We start from the raw sequence: 12,791 nt of genomic DNA, 5'->3' as shown, positions 1-12,791 counted from the left end.
CCCAGCCAGGAGGTATTGATAGTACTGCACGAAGTCTGAGGCCAGCACCAAGGGGTGGTTGCTGTTGAAAGGTGGTTGTAGCTCATTCCACTGTGGTGTCCTACTCAAAACAAACATAGAAATCAATTTAGGAAGCGCATATCAAAGGGCCAGATGTATATAACAGTCTCCAGCTGAGCTATAATGGACTCAAAACTCTCCACAGCCCGACGGACCTTCCATTTCTCCCGTCTCATGTGGGCCGCACAAGCTATTCAGCTCAGTACATACAATCATTTAACATGTACAATCAGATCAGAAAGCCATTCTGAGAGCAACCCCTGCCTGTTTCCATTTTCTTCGCTCGGTCACAAGATTTATTGCATTATGACTGAGCTCAGCGTCTGGGTCGGTGACAAGCCGTGACGTTAATCATTTGCTTGCCCTCATTAAGGCGCCATATAAGTTGTTTTATGTAAATGATCTGACTGCAGTGGGTCGTGTCAGGTGCTTCTTTTGGACTGAAGGTGAAGTGTAAAAGCAGGTAAATAGGTGTGGTGCTGAGAGCCCCGGGGCAACACCTGGCAAGATTCCAACAGGCTCTTGGACAGGTGTTCAGCTCCAGAGGCGTGTCGTCGCCTATCTTTTGCGCCGTGCTGATTGGACGAGGTTCCAGCACATGCTCCACCAGATTTCCGTAGCAACTCAGGATGTACAGTGATTCAACGACAGCCTGCCGAGACTGATCTAACAGGGAAGAGAAGTCAAGAACAAGTTTTAAAGATTTTGGTTTCGAACATGACCTCAGAATATTTTTTGTGGATTTTGCGGAACAGATTTTGCAGTTCCATCTGGTACCACTTAAAAGATCAAAGAAATAAACAAAATATATGCCAGAGCTTTTAACAAATAATAAATAAATAGAATATAATAACATATTAATTAAAGTATAATACATACTATACACAGTCACGCACATATACACACACTCACACTCACACACACACACACACAGTATATACAGTATATATATATATATATATATATATATATATATATATATACATACACACACACACAGTATATACAGTATATATATATATATATATATATATATATATATATATATATATATATATAGATCAATTTCCATCAATATTCAAACCACTTATTTTATCTAAAGCTTAAAAATTATGTACTGGAAGTTGAAAGCCATGTCAGACCTTTCTCTCTCTTCATGGTGGGGTTGGTGATGAACCAAGAGCGGGAGGAGGCGAAGACTGCAGCCACGCAGAACTCCCCACCAATGGACTTACTGGGAGAGATCTGGGGAGGCGGCTTCGATTTGCTACAAAAAAATTAAATAAAATTAAGAGTCACAAATGAGAATAAGAATATAGAGAAGAAAGAAAGAAAGAAAGAAAGAAAGAAAGAAAGAAAGAAAGAAAGAAAGAAAGAAAGAAAGAAAGAAAGAAAGAAAGAAAGAAAGAAAAAGTCAGTCTGTTTTGGGTGATTGGCATCAGGAGAAAAACAGGAAAATTAAAGTCACATTAGAGACAAGAAAAGAGACACAGTTGGGATGTTAAGAATCAAGACAATATGTCCTGCATATGAAAGAAATATCAAGAGTTTCAGACAAAAATTATACATCCACTAACAAAATACTGGGCTTGTAAACAATAAACATAACACAACCACACATTCATCCTTCATGCAAGTAAAAAAACTAACAAAATTATCTCACTGCCATTTTCTTTGTGTTTTAAGATGTTTAAGTGTTATCTGAAAGACAGTTTATAATATGTTAATGTATAAATATGTTAACAAGAAAATGTCTTTAAAATATGCAGTCAAACACATATTAAAAATGTTTTGGAGAGGAATTTAATTTCACTTCGCTTGTATTGGATAACATAACCACTTTAACTTTTATTTAGCAAGCACAATCTTTCCGCAGTTGTCAAAACCAGAAAACCACTAACTGATCTTTTATATTTCTGTTCAGTGAATATAATGACGTTGTTAAAGCTCAACACATACATGTACACTCCAAGAGTCTGTACAGATACCACATAATGGCTGTCATTTGCTTAGAAAACGGCTTCAAATGGAAGCTTTTAAGCTGCTTTGGAAGGCCTCACTTTAGTCTTGGCATTTGAGAAAAATTATTAGGGCCTATTGAATTATTCTTTACGTCAGTACGTTTTTGAAAAAGCCAAGGAGAAAAAGGCTCATGAGCTGAGAGATAAGGAGTCGCAGAAACCATGTGGTGTTACCGTCCGACTCCCGCACTGTAAAAACCTGCCCTCCGTATCTCCAACATACAAGAGACTCCCAAAACACTGAATACTGGCTGTTTCACACAGAACAACACTTCAGATACCATCAGCCATGCAGACATACACACTCAAATACACACAAATGGATGTGAATGGGAGACAGCCAAATAAATGATTAGAAGTTCCAATTTAACACATCAAAAAAATACAAAATAAAATAATAATAATTAAGCATACTCCCTAACCTGTATGTAATTCTACAATATAAAAAATAACATCAGAACAATTCAGTGAATCCTCAGCTGTAAGTATATAAGCAATGCATCTCAAACCACACTTATACCACAAAATGTTCTATTCTCACAGAACACATTTGTGCATCCAAAAACCGTTATATAAAGAGCAAAAGAATGGATGAAGTACATGACATGGTATCCTAAATACAAAGTCCTCAATGCACAAAATTATAAAACTTAAATAAATGAAAAAAAACTGTGAGAAAATAAACATAATAATTTCTGAAGCAATCTTTTGTTGCATCTTTTCAGTATTTTCTTCTCCTAAAATGTATTAAAAATGTATTAAATTGTAAACAAATATTTAAAATGTTTAATATTTGGTTTACATACTTTTGAGCCCTATAACTCTTATATTTCTATTGTACTAAAGCAAAATAAAATGATTAATATTTTATCTGGAAACAATATGAATAATGTGCATTATCCTGAAGAACATCTTAAATTTTATGAAATTTTGTTGTACAATACTATTTAAAGTTAATATTTAATCCCAGAAATGTTCCATTGGCCGCAGACACTGACTTTTAGTTTGCAAACCCCTGATATATATGATTAATTGCTACAAATTTGATTAATTTGTCAGTATATCATGTAATTCATTCAATACAAATATGGAATCGATTGAAAGCCCTAGTCATTACGCACTAAAAGGGAAGATAACTGCAAAACAAAACTGCCGATTTTAATGAAATTGTTGAAGACCGTGGAGTCTGGACTGAGAGTTAATGTGGATGAATTGTCCAGCGTTTGAACCGGGACTCTTCCAGCCTTGCATTACACTAATAGGTGTTGAGTGACCTGTTGCTGAGCTGCACTCTCACTCTGTCACGTCCCTTAAAACTGTCATCAAGTCGTAAATTACTCTCAGGATGAGGAGTGATGTTGACATCTTTGTTTAGCCGACACTAGGCGAGGTTTGGTGGTTGGGAAGGACTAAAGACAAAAAAGAGAGAACTACAGAAAAGCAGGGGGAGAGATTTGCACGTGTTTATTGGTGTTGGACGGAGGTGAAGCGAATAACTAAACATCTACGCTGATGGGGAGATATGAGCGGTTTGTCAGTATATCGCCTTGGCTTGAGCAGCTGTGAACGTCTTGCTGTCTGGAGTGTAAAACAGGGGACACAGCACTAAACAAACACACTCAGCCGCCATGGGATTTGAAGAGCAGAGCACAGTGAGGTGCACGCTTTCCTTTTTCTCCCTCTAAAAAAACAGGAATCCCAAGTGGGATAATGAGGAGAGAAGACAGCAGACATTTTGATAACCTCAAATCTTTAGAAACGGCCGCTTCCTTTGCCCTGGCCATCACTGAACGTAGAGAAAAACACTGAACGTAGCTCAAAGGAGCAGTCAAATCCTTCCCGCCCCACCGCAGAGATCAAGGCAGCGAGGGAAGTAAACGCACTTAACAGTTTTCCAGGCTGGGATGCAGGTGAAGAGCTGGCTTTTTTACATTTGGAGGAGCTGATGCACTCTCTTGAAGGAAAACTGTAAAGGATGGGCGCACAGATGTTCTTAATAACAAAACCAAACCAACCTCAGTGCGACTAAACATTTATTCCTCTGAAATCACAGGCTGACACTGTCCGCCGCAAATCGGAAAGGAAATTGTATCCGTTTCTAAGTGCTTCGCCGAATAAATCTGGAAATATTCTTTCAAAGGTATATAATGTCATGCCAGTAATGCTGATGAGACCAAAAACACTGCAAGGAGTCAGTCCGAGTTAAAAAGCTGCATAACTTTGAGCGCTCATCTGCTAGTGGCAGGACTGAAGCTGGCCAACTATAGTAAGAGCTCTTTGAAGAGGCTTTGGTCAGCAGATGATTTGGTCAACAAGTTCTTACTTGAGTGTACTTACTTCTTACTTGCACTGCTTCTGAATTTCCTTGAAGCGACCGCTGGAGTTTGTCTGTATTTGAAATCACGCTTTTCCTCTGGGTCTCACTTAAAGTGGCTAGTATGACTCAAGCTGCAGTGATTCAGCCGGCCATTTGAGCGAACTGATTATTCTAAATAAATATTGGCATGGGGAGAGGCTTACATAAAAATGTATCCGAAAATCAATAAATTATGAAACATAAACATATTTAGTGAGATGGAGGAGAAGGGAAGACAGACGTTACTAAACAGAAGCCAATTCCGTCTTCCCCCTATTGGCATTTTCCTTCTGCTTCTGGAGTGTTTTTTCCTTTCTCTCTCGAACTAATTCACTGAAAAGACTCCTTGCATGTCATTTCCACTTTTAATTTAACATATGAGGACTCTTGACGTGAGCTAATAGCTTTTCCTCAAGGGCATAATTCAATCTGTGATGTCCACCATCAAAGCCCAGCCACATTACAGTCCCGGCCACAGATGAGGCGCCATCGGGGGGAAGGCGGCCCCCCATTTGTTTTCAAACAAATGCAATGCCGGGCTTTAAACGACATAAAGAAGCACGGATCTCATTTGGACTTATCAGGGGTATTGCCGTGACAAGCTGACCATATGGTTGCTGTACGTCAGCCAGCGGGGCCGGTGTTACAGCACTCATGAAAGGGTCCTGCAGGACGCAGACATTTCTTTCAACGTCACATTTATTATCTCACAGCAACTTTCCCCCGGACACGGCTCGGGCACACGGCCACGGTCCACACACGCTGTGGTAGCCATTTGGGAGGCCGGCATCAAACGCTAAGAGAGAAACAGAAACTTTTCCCCTCCATTTCCAGCGTTCCAGCTCATTGGGATATCGTTGAGGAAGGTGCCTGATTCGGCATGATTTCCCTTTTCTTTAGACAGATGCCAGAAAATATGCGTTCCCCAGGTGTGAGCGCAGCTGTCTGGTAATAATGAGCTGCCAGGTTTCGAGGTTTGTGATGGTTGAACTTTTTTCGTTCTGATTGGATGACACTTTCAAAATTAAAAGAAGGAAAAAAGTTTCACAGTTTCATAAGCTACATCAATCAAAACCTTTCCTGAACTACACGGGATCTCGCTGTTATCTTGAACACAGAGCATGCAAAAACATTCTGCTTTTATTTTTATACGTCTAATGACTGACTAAAAGTTAATTGTCTCAAGTTGAATATTTTTTCTTTTCTTTTTTTTTGACGATTCAGATTCTTGTGGGAAAAAGGGAAGCTGAAACTGCATATTTTTTGTAGCATTACTTTTTAATCTTTTAAATCTGGTTTAATTAAAGTGCCACTATTAAGGATTTTTGAAAATGACCTTTCATGAAGTGTGTATAGCTCTAAGTGAATGAAAACATCCAAGTTTAAAATCTGAACGTGCACCATGTATAAAGCTCTCTCTCAGAAAAAAAAAGTAGACTCTGAATCATTAAATCGAGTCGTTTTTAAAACGAATCCCAAGGCATTTCATGTTCATAAATGCTGCTTTATCAGGCATTGCATTCATGATGAAATGAAATCGACCAATCACCACAGATTAGAAACAAAGGAGGGGTTGGGAAAAATTAATCGTAGAGCGAATAAGGTAAAGAAAAATGCACATTATTAGACAATGAAAGTGTTTTTTGACCTTGCATACATGTCAACCTTTTGTTGGGGACTCCCAAAACCAAAATATGAACCTTTCATAATCCATAATAGGGGCACTTTAAATATTATTTACTTTATGTCTCCTGAGCTGTTTATAGTAAAATCTCATGTTCCGCCATTTGTATTTGAGCTGCAATTTTCCATCTTGTTCCTGCGTGGGAGTGTTTTGTTTTGGAACACTTGATGATTGCCTTAATACTTCCATGTGATATTAAACACACTGTTCACTTCTCTAAAAGGAAAAACTAATTCACTTTTAATACAACATCTAAATCAATCATATTATTCTGATGAAAAGCGGAGCTCCAGTTGTGTCCCACATTAATGTGCCTAGCCCAGTCTAGAGGAAGCTATGGGGAATATTAAGATTTATCATGTTAATGATAAGGCTTTGAAACACATACGTCCTCTGAGATCATAGTACAGCGGCTCAGGAAAAAGATCTAATTAAAACGTATGCGAGGAGACCACAACAAAAGCTGAAACCCAAGCCAGAGGAAGGATAGCCGCACGTGTGATATATATTTGGGGGGTGAGGGGCACAGGGAAGTCCATTTAGCTGAGATTCAATCTGTGAAGCTGTATATATACACATAGAATATTTTCATGCATAACTCTTACCTGTTAATACTTTATTATTTGCAGCAAAATCATGCATTGCTTCAATAATAACCCCCACCCTTTGATAGTAAAGTAACAAGTAACGAGTTTGCATCTAATAAAAACCTCTCTGTTTTTCCTCATGTAGACTCAAGCCAATGATTATGCATTGTCCAAATAAAATTGTCACATCAAATTAAAGGGTGAAGAAGATGAATGACTGCAACCACATTGCACACATCTGACTCGACCATCGGCAAGAGCGGTGTGCGGCACACCAATAAATTTTTTCACCCTTATTCCAAATGTCACCAGTCAATAAAATCATAACGACAACAATATGAATGCGAACACAAAAGCATTTTTGAATAAACAATCTCTGTTGTCTGTTTGGGAAAAACCGAAGTAAGATCGGAACGATCGCTTTGAAGGGAAGATTCGTATAAACCGCAGGATGGACTGACAAACAGAGCTCTGATGTTTTCTAACGTAGCAAAACATAATATTTTGTGATGAACTCTAGAAAAAAAACTCTTTTCTCTCTCCCATGAATTCAACGACACTGCCTAACTTAAATGCCAAGCTGATGTCTATAGACATGCTTATGACCAACAAAATATTATAATTCACCAACATTCCTCTCACAGTGGATCTTTATGTACAATACTTTAACAGGCAACATTTTAACACAAAGTTAGCGATTACAATAAATACACAAAAGCCAATCAGCAAATCCACATACAGACACAGAACAAAAAAGAAAGGAACAATAAAAAGCACATTCTTTGGTTCTCCCCACAGCGAGCTAGAAGAAACTAAATAATAAACGAATGAAAGATGGAATGAACGCAGTATTTTGCTGAAGCAAGGACAAAGCATGCTGGGAGTGAATTGGAAAAACTCACCATGGAGTTTTAATGGAAAAACATCCAGCCCCAAAGAGGTAGGGTCTTCATGAAGGGACAGATACACAGAGATAGATGGGAAAAGCATTATTATTTGACTGGGCAAACAGTTTACCATTGAACGATACATAAGTTAAAAAAAAACCCATACAAATAGTGGGTTTTAACATATTTTTACTACTAGACGAGATCAAAATAGCAATAATACAACTCCATTCTCCTCAAACGTAAACTCTATTGGTGGTATTTAGGAGGGACATGGGAGACATGAGGTCAGTTTCTTCCAGTCTGACAGTTCAAAAGAAGTTCAATAGTGGTTTAATTGAAGTAAGATGCTGTGGAAGATGCTGTTTTATGCTGAAGGGTTAGTAGAAAGGAGAAGTGGGTCCCTGATCTACAGCCAGAGCAATGGATGACCGTAAACATTTTACAGCCAATAGTGTTTCCCAAAAGCAATAAAAAGGACATGAAATCCGACTCTGGCAAAAGAAGTCATACACTCCGTGGCCCTTTGGATGAGTTTACTATTCAGTAGGGGTGAATCACTGTCGTTGAAACAAAACCTTACAGTTTTATACAGATACTGAATCTTTCTTATTGGCAAACAGCCATTGTGAAGACTTTCCGAGATCAAACAAATCATGACAAGGGAGATGGGTGATGGTCAGGCGGAGTTTAACTTAGAACTGCTATTGTGTTTGACATTCTGAATAATGAATGAATCATATTCGCACACAGGGCTTAAGATACTCTAACATCATGGCCTAAGCTAAACAATCAAACCGGTGGGTTGCTTAGTTGCGTCTCAAGTGGCACAGAGTGAGACACTTCAGCTGAATGGACTCAACAAATATCCAGCTGTGAAAATGGATGGACTCCACTGCTAAATGAATGTGTTCCCATGGAGACGGAAACATGTTAAACCTGGGTTTGTTTAGCAGCAATGATGATCGGTTTGGTGTTTGGTGTGCGACTGTGAGATGTCTATCAAAGATTAAGGGACACATTTGCATTGAAGTAAGTAGGACAGCACAGTACTATCTATTACATGACACGCTCGTGCACTTCTATTAATATCAGACCTGACTGCAAACCATTACAATAACATAAAAAGCAAGTGAAAAAGCAGATTTCATCCAAATCCGTAGAGTGCTTTGACAGTCTTTATTCCTGAGAGATGTTTACAGAAAAAAAAAAACCTGTTAACAGGAAGCAAGAAGTCATATGATGGCAGCCAGTGGGCACTGAGGGCAACAACCCCACTTCAGCAGAATAATCTTTCACACGTTTATCTCTCTTCTTTCCGTGAGCCTAATGCTGCAGATCCAAAGGCATTAAAATGAGGTGATTTCAGCAAATGCTTACAATGTGACATGTCACATGGCTGGGTAGCACCGGAGCTCTTTAAGCTATTCATACAGTCATTACAGCATTATGAGACAATGGCCCAAAAGCAGCTCAATTCATGTATTACACTAAGCCTACCACATCTGTGATGTCAGACCCAGCCATCCAGCAACACACACAATCACACTCTGTTGAATAAGAAAAGAGCAGCATATATATATATATATATATATATATATATATATATATATATATATATATATATATATATATATATATATATATATATAAAATGAGTGTAATTTTAACCAAAAAAAAAAAAAAAACAGGCTAACAGTAAGTTCCATTACTAGATACAGGGTAAAAAATAGTAAAAGATCCAACTAAACATTCAATTTTTTAGAAGTAAAAAAGAATAAATGATAATTCAGTCAAAAACTTAATTAATTCTAAAATACGTCATCAAAACGATTTGGTATAATCACCCACAAAAGAAATTCCCAAACATCAAAACGCATGATAATATGACAGTGTTTGTTATTGTGTGTGTAGTCGACATCAAATGGAACTGATACAGGAATTTGCATGGGACTAAATAAAACCTCAAGGTGCTCGGGCACCTCATTGTTTTCAAGTCCACCACACACCACTGCAAGAAAGATGATCTATTATGTTTTTCATAAAATACGCTTCTTCAAATCCCACAGTATAATGCTATTCCCTGTTATAGTCAGTATTTTAAGACAGGAATAAGGCACCAAAACCGAGATCCAAAATATGATAAGCATCGGTTGGATTCAGATCCTTTTAGCACCATCAATACAATCCAACTATATCAATATTCAAGTAAACCATCTAAAAATGGCACTAAGCCGGCTGATTAAGAGACTCTGGAGGAGGAATTAAAGAACAATAGGAGGTTATTCAGCTGAAAGGTTACTCATCACTTAGCAGACACGTGGAAAAGGGGAGATGAAGTCAACAGGGCTGATTTCAGAAGTCATTGCGCTGGCTGATTTGACAGCTGAAATCAGGAGAACAGCTGAAGTGGTTCACAGAAAAAGAAGGTCACATGGTGACACAGCTCCTGAAACGGCACAGTATAGTAACACAGTGCAAGACTCACAATGCTGTCTCCCCAGACACTTCTCACGATAAGAGTTTTTAGAGAGTAAAATATTAGATGAGTATTAATACAGACTACACTGGAATAAAAGATCTAAAAGTCTGAAACTGGGGAATAATGGTTGGAGCTTTTGTATCTATTGTGTCCTGCTCCATTGGACTTGTTTACAGACTGAAAAAAATAATAATAATTCAAACTTGCTTAGCACTTTTCGGTTTCCTTTTATTTTTGCATATTTGTGTGTACCGTACTGTTTATGTCCTTTTTGGAGGATGTTTGCTGATCAAAATTTATGCTGTATAAGAAAACTATATAAAATAATACTTAATAATAATTTCTGTGAACTGTGAACTAACTGAAATAAAGCTGAAATACAAAATGCATAAATAAACATATTACATTAAAAAAAAATACAATTGGAACTGTTGCCTTGCCGTCTGATTGAAATAAAATAAGTCGAAGTAATAAAATTACAATAAACTAAAATTGAATTAAATTAAATCTATTTTTTTTAAGTTATATTTTGGACTTTTTATGCCTTTATTGTTAGAGGACAGTGGAGAGCTGACAGGAAAACTCTGGAAGAAGAGAATGGAGCAGGATCGCCAAAGGGCCTTGAGGCAGGATTCGAACTTGGGCTGCCATGAACGCAGTTGTACTATATGACGACACACTAACCACAAGGATATGGGCAACAACAAATTTAATAAATGTTTTAAAACATAATAATTAATAAAAAAAATTAAATAAAAGACCAAAGTGCATAAAATTATTGACATGGAGAATATATCAATACAAGTTAATAAAAAAAAATATATATATATATATATATATATATATATATATATATATATATATATATATATATATATATATATATATATATATATCGATACACACATATACATATATATAAGCAGAATATATATATATATATATTTTAATTATTTAAAAAAATAGTATACTAGTATACATTTAATACAAAATATTTGAAAACCGTGTAGCCTGATTCCTGAATATCAGTCAGTTATTTTTGATAGTTCAAAAAGACAAGTTATCAGTCAGAATCAGTCTAAAACCCTGTATAAAGCATTAACAAAGACTGATTTTTATTTGTGGCCATATGTGAGCAAAATGAACATTATAACTGAAATATACCAAAATTTAATCAAAAAGTAGGAATCAAATTAAAGCGAGAAAATATATATATTTTTTTAAACACATACGTTTTTTTTTTTTTGCTGTCTCTAAGCCACGCTTCCGCAAAAGTCACTTCTCACTGGCGTGTGTGTGATGTGAGAAAAGTGATGCAGCAGAAGTGAGAAAAAAAGTATTTATAATATTTTAAATATAGATATTTTTCGTACTTAAATGCATCGATTTGCTACAGTAGCTGTGTGAAGCACGTTTTATTATGAATGTGTGTGCTTTATTTTGGTTACTTTTGGACTGTTGAACAAAAACAACCACATACTTCCATTCTAAAGCTTGGAAGAGCAAGGATAATTTTTTTATATAACTCTGATTGGATCCGGCTGAAAGAAGAAATTCATATACACATAGAATGCTTTGAGGGTGAATAAAACATGGGCTAATTTTCATTTTTGGGTGAACTAACCCTTTAAAACTACTTCCACTAAACGGCACTCAAATCAACACTGTGTTAATGCTCAATATGACTCACTTGGACAGAACGGTAAAAAAAAAAAAACTTTCAACCTGCTTTCCTCCTACCCCAGGTTTTTTTTGATTCAGCCACGATGCCAAACGTCTAGTTGCACTTTTACATAGACTCTGTCTGTAAAGAAGACAATCTCTCATGTGGTGCCCAGGTCCTCTGCCATTCCCCAGCCACAGCTCTGAGTGCTGAGTGCTGAACATCTGAGGGCAGAGATTTTTGGGCATGTTGATGGGCAAAGAAAATATGAGCAGAGATAGGTGGGTGCAGGGAAACAGCTGACTGACTGCCATACACATAGACACACAACACGGTTCAGCACAACATAGGATGCCTCTTGTCTGCCGCCACATATGCTAGCCTCAGCTAAGGAGAGAAAGATAAGAGATGAAATGGTAGTGGACTCGAGGACAGTGACGTCTACTCTGTCACAATGTACAGCCTTGGACTCAGCATGTCTGTTGAAAGAGGCAGTTTTAATGGGCACTGAGAGCATATGAGGTAGGTCCCCAAAGCTAGAAACTAAACCAAACGCAAGGCTGAATTATTCAAACTTCAAACTGATGCACCCTTTACGACTCATCAAATCAAACTAGATCAGCGAGAGCCCTTAAAACAACCACAGCGCAAAGTGTTCTGCATGACAATGAGCTGCAGGGCCTTGTATAAATCTCCCTATTTAAAGTTTCGTTAGCCAATTTCCCATTCAAACTTTGCATTTAAATAAAAATAAACAATTGCAATAAGTCATAATTATGTTTAGTCAGTATGTAAATGCGCACTGCAGTCATTGATATGGCAGCCAGTCTTTACCGGCGTGTTCATGTTACATGGAGGGCGACCGCATGCTGTGTCCAGTGATTGTAATGCATCTGGCTTGGGAACTAACGACCGAGTACAGCAAAGATCCATATGCGGGAGAAAGCAGGTTTGCATGTTTGTGTAAATTCAGGCAATCATCTGGCAAATGACGGTTTGAGGACACTTAAGTGCTTCAGCTTGAGTCAAGAGTTCATGCAAACTCCTGTCA

At 37.4% G+C, this 12,791-nt stretch overlaps 1 protein-coding gene across 4 annotated transcripts in view; it reads right to left on the bottom strand.

Annotated features, from left to right (window-relative positions):
* Positions 1-12,791, bottom strand: part of LOC113114803 (breast carcinoma-amplified sequence 3-like) — a 126,992-nt gene that overhangs the window by 52,304 nt on the left and 61,897 nt on the right. For 3 of the 4 annotated variants that reach the window (XM_026281839.1, XM_026281842.1, XM_026281840.1), the window contains exons 16-19: positions 7,611-7,655; positions 1,203-1,327; positions 561-726; positions 1-100 (exon numbers count right to left, since the gene is read on the bottom strand). The exon at positions 1-100 is cut by the window's left edge and continues 1 nt beyond it. In XM_026281839.1, the coding sequence (XP_026137624.1) occupies positions 1-100; positions 561-726; positions 1,203-1,327; positions 7,611-7,655 (436 nt within the window). The remainder of the gene's footprint in view (positions 101-560; positions 727-1,202; positions 1,328-7,610; positions 7,656-12,791) is intronic. The other variant, XM_026281841.1, reaches the window with a different exon arrangement.

The sequence above is a fragment of the Carassius auratus genome, chromosome 15, assembly GCF_003368295.1.
Source record: "Carassius auratus strain Wakin chromosome 15, ASM336829v1, whole genome shotgun sequence".
NCBI lineage: Eukaryota > Metazoa > Chordata > Actinopteri > Cypriniformes > Cyprinidae > Carassius > Carassius auratus.
The sequence above is the reverse complement of the archived record's forward strand: the minus strand, read 5'-3'. Positions and strand labels throughout refer to the sequence as shown.